The following is a 12,680-nucleotide window of genomic DNA, read 5'->3' as shown; positions in this document are numbered from 1 at the left end:
TGTGTGCTTGGCCTTGTTTTTGGTATGTCTCTGCTTGTGCATGTGTGTGTGTGTGTGTGTGAGAGAGAGAGAGAGAGAGAGAGAGAGAGAGAGAGAGAGAGAGAGAGAGAGAGAGAGAGAGAGAGAGAGAATGTGCTGCTTTAAAAAATAAAAATCCAGGTGAAAAGTATAAAAACATGAAGGTTCTTGAATTAGCCCCGTGACAGACTACACAGGGCCTGAGCCCATTTGACAGCTGTAGCTGAGTCATGGAGCCTACTGTAGTTAAGGGCCAGTAGAAGTATGCTGTTTAGGAATACAGCATGAGTAATACACAGAATTCACCATTAATCAATTCAGCCATTGGTCAAATAACTCAACACAAGATACAAAAACAGTGTTTATTGATGTACATACTTGGTTAATATAGTTATAATTTCATATGAAAGCATTAAAAACATAATATATTCTCTGGGGGACATCACACATGGTTTTCTTTTCCTCACAAATATTGTAGCTTACATATAATTGTATATCACATATAACTATTCATAGAGACATATTTCTTCTGATTACAACACAGAGGTCACATTCAAACGAAATAAGCAGCTATGTCTCCTCATGAACTACAGTGAACAGTGGGGTAAATTTAGACTTGGCCTGTGAGCTCTCTGGTCTTCACAACGTAAAATCAATAACAATATCACAAAAATAAATAACAAGCAATAAAAAATAAATCCTAGGACGTTAACCGTAGGGTACTTTGGAGTTCTGAAGCATTTCTTTCCAAAGCAGGGAGAGTCACGGGTGTTTGGCGACGCTCTTTGCGGCGAGTTAATCGGGGTATAAAATGAATCCAGAGAAAGTGCTGTATTTGTTGTTGTTGCCCCCATGAGCTTTGCCGCCGTCCAACTTGACGTAAATTTCATCGCCCGAATCCAGATGCAGCACGACACTGTTACTTGCGTAATCGTAGTTTTGGTCTGCGTCTTGGGCTATTGCGCTTGCACGGACCTGTAGATTCAAACGGAAGCCGTTCAATAATTTTGTGTATCTGATGAGTTCATCATAATATTGTTTGTTTGCATTTTATCTATATTATATGCACTAAGGAGTAAGGTAGTTATAACATTAAACTCGTTTTTAAAAAACTATAAAATATAGTGCGCTCTACTCCACTTAGCCTATCCTGTGATCAACACAAAATATCCGATGTTGCATGGTATAATCTTCCAAAATGTCAAAGATCGCACAAATAAGCCTGTCTTTAACACTGGTAAATCCAGTAATCTCATTATTTAGCAGACTGAACGGGCAGACTTATTTTTAAGAACAGAGGAGCAGATGCTCTTACACTCTGCGCACCCGTACACTGAAGTTATGACTTGTGAATTTTTCTTTCAAACTTTTCCAGGCTGTGTTCGGATTAAAATGTCGGGAGGACGCCCCATTAAGTACCTAACAACACCACCTGCAATAACAAATCGTTCTGAATTAATCCAGATGAGGAATGAAGATATTACCTGTCCGTTTTTGCAAAGATCGGCCCACATACTTGTCCCGTCTCCTCCACGCATTAGTACATGGTAGGTGAAGAAATAGATTCCGGAAACCTGACAGGTGAACTTGCCCGTAGATGGATCGTAATGGTTCCCCAAGTTCGTGACCACATCGTCGAACTTTAGTACTTCATATCCTTCATGTGGGTTCTTCAGTCCAACATAGAATGCTATTTTAGAGCTCCCGATAGCCGCGCCGACCTCTCCCGTTTCGGTCTGCGCCGTGCCTGACGTTAAGGAAGGGAACCCGGGCCTCCCAGAAATGCCTTTGTCCCCGGGAGGTCCTTTGGGACCGGGTGGTCCCGGCTCCCCCGGTGGACCTCTCGGTCCTGGTTTCCCAGGCCTCCCCGGTTCCCCTCTAGTCCCTTGCACAAACGGCGGAGACGGAATCGCGCTTAAGTCCTGCATAACCTCCATGGCGGTGGCACTTGCTTTCGGACTGTACGGATCGCAAATCATCCGGCAAGTGCCCATCATCTCGTAGTGCGCAGAAGTCTTGGAACTTTGCACAAGCAGTGGTATGGCGATAATCAGTGCTAACACCATGACGATGCCGACAACAGCAGCAACTAGTCGCTTCCTCTGGAGAGCCCGAGAAGCCAGCGATAGAAAGTCGGGGGGGCTTTGAGAAGTAATCGTGAAAGGCTTTTTTTGTGGTGCGTTCCGAAAAGAAAAAAACTTGGTTCCGAAGCCGAGAGGGTGCACAGGAGGAATGGCAGTTTTTTCAACGCCACCGTTCTGTCGTGAGTGAAAAGCCTTAGGCGGTCATGCCAGTATCACAACGCTTCAGAGAGCAGACAGAGGGGACGCATGCTGGCATGGCTGGACGGGCAGTCGCTTCTCAGGACTGAGCGTGAAGCGCTCCAAGCAATCTCAGCCCCTCGCCCCTCTGCGCGCTGAAGAGAGAGAGAGAGAGAGAGAGAGAGAGAGAGAGAGAGAGAGAAAGGAGAACGCTTTTCTGACGTAACTCCTTGAGAGACAAAGCCTGTTGAAATTTGGATTATGGTCGAAAACAATAATCGTGCAATCTTTATGTATGATTTACAAATCCCATTTCACAATGGGAGGAATATTGAATTACAAAACAGACCTCTAATACTTGTCAGGTGTAGGACTGATGATCCGTGCATCGCCGCCACAATATTTTAGAAGGATTTTCAAGAGTGTTTTCTTCGTGACACAACTCCCGAATCACTGGAAAGCGACACTGGGTAGAGTTTTTTTTTGCCACCGCGCCACCTTGCTGCGCTTTCTGAACGGGCGCTGTCCTTTCAGCACCACCGTTTGGAGATGTTAGTCCACTCAGTTATGCGTTACCGACTTTAAGCGTTTCTATTTTCATAATGTCCTTGCTGTATGGAAATACAAAAGTATTTGCTATAAGAGTACGAGATGGGTCTGATCCATTCTTTCATTAGAAATGTGATGAAGAGTATTGAGTGGCCTAACCTGTTATTGATGTCTATTATTGTGCATCATGGACATTAGTCTAGGCTCTAGGCAAACATAAGGTCACTCTATCATTTACCAACTAACCAAGCAAAATCACCATTTCACACTGTGTACTCCCCTAATCTCTCATAAAGTGATGATTTCACATCTGAAACAAATCTGATAATCCTTGTCTTCTGGTGCAGAAGGTTTAACTTTTCACACCCCATCCTCTCAGTTAAGCTACCAGTTATAAAAAAAACCTTGCCATTCTTTCCCTGGGTTTGTGACATTGTAGGCCTATCTCAACAATTGTCATCCAAAAACACACATTTTGCGCAAATTATGGGGGGGGGGGGGGGGGGGGGGGATTGGGGGGACTGAAATGCCACAGACTGAACTGGAAATATGTCCATGACAAGCTACATCCATTTAAGAGGTGCAAATTAGAAGGAATATCCGTGCTCAATAACCTGAAATGTTTTTGGGTAGTGCGTAGTTTGAAGACTTGGCATTCTTGACATTTTTAAGCATATTTAATCTTCTGCATGGGGCCTCAACTGTAGACGAGTACTATCGAGTGTACATGGCTGATTTAATGTGTGTCTATTTTTTCCTAGCAGGAAAGCTTTTTCTATGGATCTTGCCATGATCTGATTCACCTGCACCAGGTGTGTTTTCCATCTATTCCACATATCCATCCATCTACATCAGTGTTTTTCAAAGTGTGGTCCGGGGACCACTGGTCCGCAAGCTATCCCAATTGGTCCGTGAGCAGACGTGGTAAAATATAATATAGATGAGTTGTTTGCAATATTGAACCAACTTGTATGTAAATCCAAACAGTACTGCAACACTGCCATGTAAGCGATGCCAGTTTGAATCCTCTGACACAATAAGCAAGGTGCAAAGACAATAAGCAAGGTGGTTCAGTGAGTAGGCCTATTGTGCTAAAGTACTTTTTTTTAGGTCTAAAGTTTGAGAAACACTGATCTACATGACATTCCCACAATAAATGTTCATGAGCGAGATCTCATATGAACAAACAAAATCAAAACATGAGGTGTATTGTTAAAAACACAGAGAGAAAAACAAAGTGTGATATTACACCCAATTTAAAGTCTCACTGCACTGTCAGTTTGCTATTAAAGGAGAATTCCGGTGTGATATTGACCTAAAGTGTATTGAAACATGATACCGAGTGTGAACATATGTCTCATAGCCCATCTCGGCTTGTCCCCTGCACTCCAAAATCTGGCGCTAGTTAGCCGATGCTACCAACAGCTTTTTCAATAGTGGTGCTTCGGCATCGGGCTAGCCATGCAAATAAATCACTGTTTTACACCCATTTACGAGGCTCAATGTATCTCCACACTTCATTGGTAGACTTCCGAGGGCCCTGACATTTAAAACGAGACATTGAGAACTTTGAAAAAGCACTGGTAGTTTACTTACAAGACGATTTATACAGACAGTATCTTCACGAAGTTTAGCGTTTGCAGCCATCTTGAATTTAGTCACGATAAGTCGAGCAACGAGTAAGAATGAACAGGTATGATAAGGGATCAGATTCCAAAAATAATTCAGTGGAAATGCATGGATTCCAGTTGCTGCTACTGGAAGAAACTGGAATCCATGCATTTCCACTGAATTATTTTTGGAATCTGATCCCTTATTGAAAAAGCTGTTGGTAGCATCGGCTAACTAGCGCCAGATTTTGGAGTGCAGGGGACAAGCCGAGATGGGCTATGAGACATACGTTCACACTCGGTATCATGTTTCAATACACTTTAGGTCAATATCACACCGGAATTCTCCTTTAAGTTGTGACAGATAATGGGATGGGTGAGATTCTTAGAGGTAGGTGTTGTGAATAATCACAGGTCTTGCATTACAGCACTACAATCTCACATCCTCACAGTTTATGTAATCTGTTGTCACATATATTCTGTGTGACATTTTGGAGTATAAGGAGATGGGGCCATTAATATGCATGTTTTGGGACTTTTCATTTATTGTTTCTGGATCCTGATGATCGTTACCAGAGTGATGAAGCATCTAGGCTGGTAACATCAGCCTTAACGTATCTGAAGAATGGAAGAGGTTGTCCGATACAGGCTACCATGGCTAGATGCATTCTTTTGTCACTGTATCAAACACTGGTTTCAACTGTTCGATTCTGGAAGATTGCTATGTGAGCAGGTAATGCTTAGAAGGGTCGTATAATGGAGGCTGCAACCCATTTGTCTTGGGATTCTGATGGTGTGACTGCCTGCCCAAGTTCCACTACCTCCAAATGACTCTGGCTGTTTGATTTATTGTTTAACAAAGTGTTAGACAAAAAATTGCATGACAATGTGCGCATTACTGTTTGCATATGTAGTCATTTCAACATCCCATAAATGTAGCCATGCAGATGCAATTGATTATTATATTAATAACCGTTTGCTTAAACTGACAGCCCAGTTGATAAATGAAATGAGGGGTACGCTTCATCCACACAGCTTATGTAATACATAAACACACATAACAACACACACACACATACACACACACAAATGCACTCACACAAAAGCGCACACACATGGGACACCACAGACTTAACGCTGCAGCCGATTGACAAACAAGTGGAAGATATGAGATCATGGCTGTGGTTGACACCCTGTCAGATCCAGGCTTATCCCCACGGGTGTGGGTGGGTGGACTGCAGCGGAGAGATGCCGCCTTTATCTGCAGCGTCGGCCAGCGCAGGCTGTGTGTCAGAGCCCCTGCGGAGCTGCATGTCCCATCATTAAACCACAGTAATCTGCAGTTGAACAGGTCACAGAAAACAGAGCGTCATATTCGCAAGGCATCTGAGTGGATTATACAGAATCTCTCTGTGGGCTTGCATGTTGCTCATGGCTTACAGTGAAATATGTCATTTTAAGGGTTTAACGTTCAGATTAGAAGAGCTATATTAATTTGCTTAGCAGTTTTAGTGTCCACACGCATACAGATCCTGTGTTACCTTAGACAGGTAAGTGTCTTGATGTGGGGGTAAAACATATTTGAAACATTACACTAGCTAAGTCTGTTTGAATATAGTAAGGAATGGTGGTTGTGGATCATGTATAATGTGATGTATATAAATTATGTATTGCTAGGCTTTGTAAGAAGAATGAACTCATATAGTTTAATGCTTCATAATCATTATTCCTGATCAAAAATGAGCTTTATATGTGGAATTGTGAATGTGCCAGATACTGTATGTGATAACCTCCTGCATACACGTTAATATATACCGTGTATACATTCTGATATTGGGATTCTGATATTGCTCCAAGTTATTGAATCTTATATCAAAGGTTCCTTATGACAAAACTACCTCAGTAGTCTGAGCATAAAAGGTCAATTTCATCTGAGAGTTCATGCATGGCTTCAGAGTGAAATGTACATTCACCGCAAGGTTACTTTACTTCAACGAAAGCACCTGTTATACGACGACACATAAAGAGTGGCCACAGGATTGGGGGCTTCTGTGACATTTCAGCCAGTTGTCACAATGAACAAGGGCGATAAACACACAGCATCCGTTTCCGCTGGAATTCAGGTCAAGGTGTCCTGTGCTTGCTGTCACATCGGCTGAAGTTTCAACTCTTACCTTGTGCCACCTGACCCGCAGCACACTGTAGCCAGGGCTTTTGTGTCGAGCGTCAGCATAAAACTAGTGCCGCCACCACCGCTTCTCAGTTCGCATGCATTCACTCACACGGATGGCAGAGGTGACCTTTTCTGTGGAATTTGCACACCTTGGGGCTGTGTCAAATGGGGAAGGTCACGCACCAGCCTCGCCTGTGTGTGTGTGTGTGTGTGCGTGTGTGTGTGTGTGCATGTGTGTGTGCGTGTGTGTGTGCGTGTGTGTGTGTGTGCGTGTGTGCGTGTGTGTGTGTGTGTGTGCGTGTTTGTGTGTGTGTGTGTGCGTGTGTGTGTGTGTGTTTGTGTGTGTGTGTGTGTGCGTGTGTGTGTGTGCGTGTGTGTGTGTGTTTGTGTGTGTGTGTGTGTGCGTGTGTGTGTGTGGACTTGGACGTGGACCGCAGCGCATCAGAGACACGCCAGTCAGGGGCTTATCCAATGACACAGCCCCAGAGGATGGGATGGAAGCCTGCAGGGCACACATGGTAAGACAAAAGCAGGAAGTCATGGCACGGAGAGAAAAAGCAATACCCATACTTGCATGCATGGCTTGATGTACAGTATGTCCCTACAGCCCTATAGTGATTTGTCACAGTCATGAATCACAAATTGAACTGAATTAGGACTAAAAAAAAGCAATGTCTAATCAGCTGTTGCCAATTAGCTGGACCATACCACAAAAATAAACAGATGATGTTATAATCATCCAGATGTCAAATCTCATGTCGTATCACACAGTCACGTCACAGCAGTCTTGTCAATGCATGACTGCAATGGTGTGAAACATTTCAGTCACAAAATGCAATGCAAAATGTGATGTGCTGTGGTAAACAAACAACTGTCCAATCCAGTGTGAAAAACAACCTTTGATGCCATTTAGGACACTCGTCCAGAGCCATCTGAGCCTCTCACCAGCGAGCGTAGTCTTCCTCGGGGGCGTCCGACCTACCGATGACCCCCACAGTTCCAGTCCCCTGGGAACCGAGCGTGGCCGTGCTGTACGTCGTGATTCGGTGACATAACAAACAATCAGCCGCATTTCCTCTATGATGTGTCAAGCTGTTTCCCACGTCAAGGACATTCTCACCCCCGAAGACACGCCCACGGGCTGTGGAAACACCTCCCCAACCCCACCCCTCTTGCCCCCATGCCCCCCACAAGCCCCCATCCCCACCCCAACAGCTGATTATCATCCTAAACAAGTGACCAAGGGAGGGGGGGTGGGGGTAGAGAGTTTGAGTCTGGGGGGTAGAGGAGCGTGAATGTTTGCGTCGCCATCCGTCAACAAGCCCCATGACTGACAGCTGAGAGCAGGGGAGAGAACGAGACTCCATTGTGATGGGGAGGAGTGAGAACAACACGGGAGCTTCGTCCTCGTGGACGATTCGGACTCGGCGGCACGCGGGCACGCACGTGAGCTGGCATATAAAAAGGTCAAATTAAAAGATTCTGACACCAGCAGCAGAGGCGGGCATGGCTGAGGACAGCTCTTTGGAAATAAATAAAGGCATCTTCGGGGCCTTTTATGACTCTGTTTGGGAGTGGGGGGTGGAGGGTGAGGGTGAGCTTGTCCTATCTTGTCTCTCTGCCTTTCGCTTGTCTTTGTGGATAAGATCAATAGAATTTGCAATGGTGTAATGTGACGGAGAATGGACTAATCATAAATTCCTCACTTATCTGACACATCATCATGGTGGTGCAGAAATGAAATGGTCTTGGTGGATTTTTTTTTGCTTTGGTGTTGTTCTGACAATAATATTTTACACAAATGTCAATGTCTGACAATGATAAAAAAAATGTGAATACAATCTTAGGACTTCAACAGCCTATAAATGTGTCCTGTGCTCTCGTAAATTAAAGTGTAAACAATACACTTGTAATAAACAACTATTTAGGAGAGCAGGATTCTCAAGACCATCCTCCAGACTGATTATAAGTGCTCTGCATGGTCTCCCTCCACACCAGAAACAGTGGTGGGTGAGATGTGTGGGGTTGGTGGCTAGCTGCTGCCCTTCATCATAAGCTTGTTGTCTATTCACTGTCTGGCTTGACCTATATGTTTGTTTATTTGTGTGTGTGTGTGTGTGTGTGTCTGGGAGTCTGTTAGCTCCATCAGCTGAGTCACAGGCCCTGGGCTGTGTGAGTGTGTGTGTGCCGTGCCTTTGTGTAGTGACACATCTTAACTTCGCCAGACAGATTTGGGCTCGCTACTGAAGGTTCCTTCACTATATGTTAGGGCAGTGCGCCGGGCCCACTTGCGTCAGTCCGTGAGGGGAGACCAGACAGAGGTGACCCACATCGCGGCTAGGCTATGTCTAACGCTGCGTTGAGGTGGTTTGGAGGTTAGAAAATGTATTTATGAAAGATATTTAAATACGATAAAAGCTTGCTTGATTGGTGAGAATGAGAACCGTGTTACTACTACCTCACTGTGTTAATAGTCATAATGACTTCATTTTTCCATCATTTATCTAAAATGCTGTGAAATAAATAAATAAGAGAAGAGAAGTGTAAGAAAATAAATACTGGTCTGCAGTGTGCTTTCCCAGTCGTTTACTTTATATTTGGCAGCAAAAGACTGAAGGTGAATCTTTAAATATGTGCTTTGTTTTCGGGCAGCTAATGGTCACCTTCTCACAGAGGGCATCCCGGATCACTTAGAGGATTGTCTGTGCCATAGATGAGTGACTAAATCAATGCACACAGTCCTGTTTCTAAAACAGAAAATATGTGACAATTTTGTTGATTAAGTAATGTCTGTGATGCATGCACTTTGATTTTCACTTCACACAATTAACATTGTGAGCTCATTCATAGCAAGAACACATTTGCTTGATGGCACACAGTATTTTCACAGCCACATTAGACATACTGAGACCACCACAACACTTGCCTCAGTTGACAGCATGCGACAGAAGCAGTGCACACAAGCAGCGGAGCTGCTCATTTACTCCCTGATGTAGTGTGGCTTGTCACTTCAGCTTACAGAAGTGTGAACAGTGGCTTGGGAGCAGAAGCCTCAGACTATGGAGTCTCACTACAGCCACCTTATCCGAACCAAGGATGTCATCAAGGTTATGCTAATGCGGACAAGCAACTTGTGGGAGTGAAGTGGACAGGGGGTACAAGTCGGGGGATTTTTGTTATTATTATTACTTATTTTTTGGATGGACACGTTTGGCATTCAGTGCAAGCTGAGGCAGAGCTGTTGGCTGGGATGAGGGTGGATGAGAGTTCAAGGGTGCAGCAAGCACATCCAAATCGTTGAGTACTGGGTGCTGGACAGGAAAGCACAAGCATGTAAAAGAACGTTGAGTCCGCACAGAATCTGCCTATTCTGCAGATTCTGGTGTGCGGACTCAACGTCCTTTTACATGGGATGAGGGTGGAGCCGCGATATGACACGAAACCCAAGGCAGACTCGCCAGTGAGAGGCCTCACGCAAATGAATGCAGCTTCAGTGAGCTTGTGGCAGTGACACATCCATATCCACATTCCAGTCCATCCAATTCTATTCTATTCTATTCTATTCTATTCTACTCCAATCAAGTCACTAATACGACAGGACTAATCTGTGGATGTAAAAAAAAATAGCGTGTGACCATGATACTTAGACCTTAATTTCGAGTTGGACCCATGAGCATCTTTCCAGCTCGTCCAATAAGATGCTGGTGGTACAGGCTAAATTCCGGCTATAGTGGCTGTTCAAATGAAGGATTTTGATATGATTAGCCCTTCTTCTCCCCACACTAACAACATGCAGTGCCAGCTCTGTGTCCAGTGCTGTGTCTGCCTTTTCAACATGCATTTGTCACTAGCTGACTGCTCTGTCTCAAGGGCAAAAGAGAAAATGACCCAACATGGTCACTGCACACTGCAAATTATGAAAACGAGTGGGAAAAGCCTGAGAACTGCCTAACAGCACATTCTGGAACATACTATGGTCTGTATCATCAGACAACACTTCATAAGACACCGAATGTCAACATGCTACTAGTGGGGGAATCCATTCTGACACTTGGTGGTTCGTTTATTGTCCAGCCAGCATGTTTTCTTTTGTTTCCTGGCCCATGCAAGTAGATGAGTGTCTATTGACATTTCATGTTCTCTTGTTCAGCTTCCAGCCATGCACATGTCCACCTTTGAGACACAACATCAATAGGCAAATAAACAAACAATGATATTTAGAAGCGACGAGAGCGCATCACAGATGGAGCGAGCCGCCTAAAGGGTTTAACCTTCGTCTCCCAGCAAAGGCAGCCTGATGTAGTGGTGATGACAGCCTGTAACCTGCGGTCAAAGTCCAACTTTGGCATGTTTTCCAGTCACTCTCTCAGCCTAGGATTTTGACTAACCTACATTAAAATGTGAATAAAATACATCATCCTTATTTTAATGGTGTGCTGAAAGAAAAATAAATAAATAAATACCATTACATTTGTCATTATTGGGTGATTCTCCAACTACAGGCACTTTTGTGTCCTTTTGGTTGTTTTTGTGGAAAAATATAATAATTTTGTTTCAGTCATGTCAATTTGCAAAGGCCAGATCACCAGCATCCTATAAAAAATTAATCATGCCTATATATTCTGATTTACTGCTCTTAGAGGGGCTTTTATCAGTGGATTTGGCTGTTTTGAGCTTGTCCCCAACCCAGACTTGTAATCTTTAACTGTTAAAATACTGTTAAAGACAAATTAAACCTAGATGATTTTGTACCATGTTTGTTGCAAGAAAGAGTTAAATAAACACATACCATTTCAATTTCTAATACAAATAATATATTTATACTGTTTTTTAGGGAAAACATCAGTGTCCCCAGGTTTTCCGTCATTTCCACCACACAAACTATTTCTAAGTAATTTCTTACTAAGTAATATATACTTTTTTACCTAAAAATGTTGATTTGTTTACCAGGGGAAAACATAGTGTTACTAAAGAAGAAAGGTTGATGGCAAATATCAGAGACATATGGTGATCAGAAACTGAAGAAAAATCATTGTAACCATCACTTGAGAATAGAGTATTTTTATTCGACGTCATTTCCACCACAGCTGTAACTTTGTCAAAATATGCAAAAGAAGTGAAAAAAAAAGCATAGTTGTGTGTATTTTGGATACATTGTGCCCTATCTCCAAAAGTATCTGGGTATGGCAATGGAATGTGATTAAATATGGCTGAAAACTGTGAGAATGTCATTTCCATCACAGTCATTTCCACCACAAATTGAGGTCATTTCCACCACAAAGTCACAAAGTCAGCTGTCTTAGTGATGCAATGTCATTTCCACCACAGCACCCACAGTCATTTCCACCACGAAATGACCATCGCAACATATGTTTTAAGGGAATAAAACATAATTCCAGGTGACATAGACTTATACTATTTTCAAAAACTATAATCCATACTTCATTATTAATAGAAAAACATATGAGTGACTTTAATAATTTATGTATACTTTAAATAAAGAGTATTTTTGATTATGAAAAACATAATTCATTGTACCGAGCAACTTCAAGCAATATACATTTAGTTCACAAAGTCTTAGGATTTGTTATGTGGTATGATTAGGTAGTCATAGACATGGTAACTGATATATAATGTAACATAATGAATTATATTGTATAATCTGCAAATAAAGGACATAATTTGAGGTGTGGTGGAAATGACATTTTTCCCTTATGATTTAGAAAACTGATAAAAAATAACAATATTCCATGTCATGCAATTGTGCCCAGTATCATACTTTGTTTCAAGACATATTGATGAGTGTATCAATGATTTTGAATGTGTGTTTGGAGATAATTATTTTTCTAAAAGTTGAAAGGCCAAAAGTGCCCGGAGTTGAAGAAACACCCTATTACGAAAATGTGCCATTCTATTATATGTACGAACACATGGGGTGATATGTTTATATGTTTTCTTTTAAACAATAATGTCTATTATTCCACTGCTTGGTTGAATTTCCCATTGTCCTACGTAATTTAGAACTACCATTAACCGTATGTTATTTGCACACCTATGAAGTAGGGGAGA

At 42.7% G+C, this 12,680-nt stretch overlaps 1 protein-coding gene across 1 annotated transcript; it reads right to left on the bottom strand.

The window, feature by feature from the left end:
* Positions 1 to 404: 404 nt before the first annotated feature.
* On the bottom strand, positions 405 to 2,303 carry c1ql2 (complement component 1, q subcomponent-like 2). Its single transcript, XM_042080768.1, has 2 exons — positions 1,503 to 2,303; positions 405 to 993 (listed from the first exon to the last, which is right to left on the bottom strand). Exons 1-2 carry the CDS (start codon positions 2,082 to 2,084, stop codon positions 814 to 816), a joined length of 762 nt encoding a protein of 253 aa, XP_041936702.1. The 5' UTR covers positions 2,085 to 2,303; the 3' UTR covers positions 405 to 813.
* Positions 2,304 to 12,680: the final 10,377 nt, after the last annotated feature.

The sequence above is a fragment of the Alosa sapidissima genome, chromosome 23, assembly GCF_018492685.1.
Source record: "Alosa sapidissima isolate fAloSap1 chromosome 23, fAloSap1.pri, whole genome shotgun sequence".
Lineage (NCBI taxonomy): Eukaryota > Metazoa > Chordata > Actinopteri > Clupeiformes > Clupeidae > Alosa > Alosa sapidissima.
Note: the sequence above shows the minus strand (reverse complement) of the source record. Positions and strands in the feature narration are given on the sequence as shown.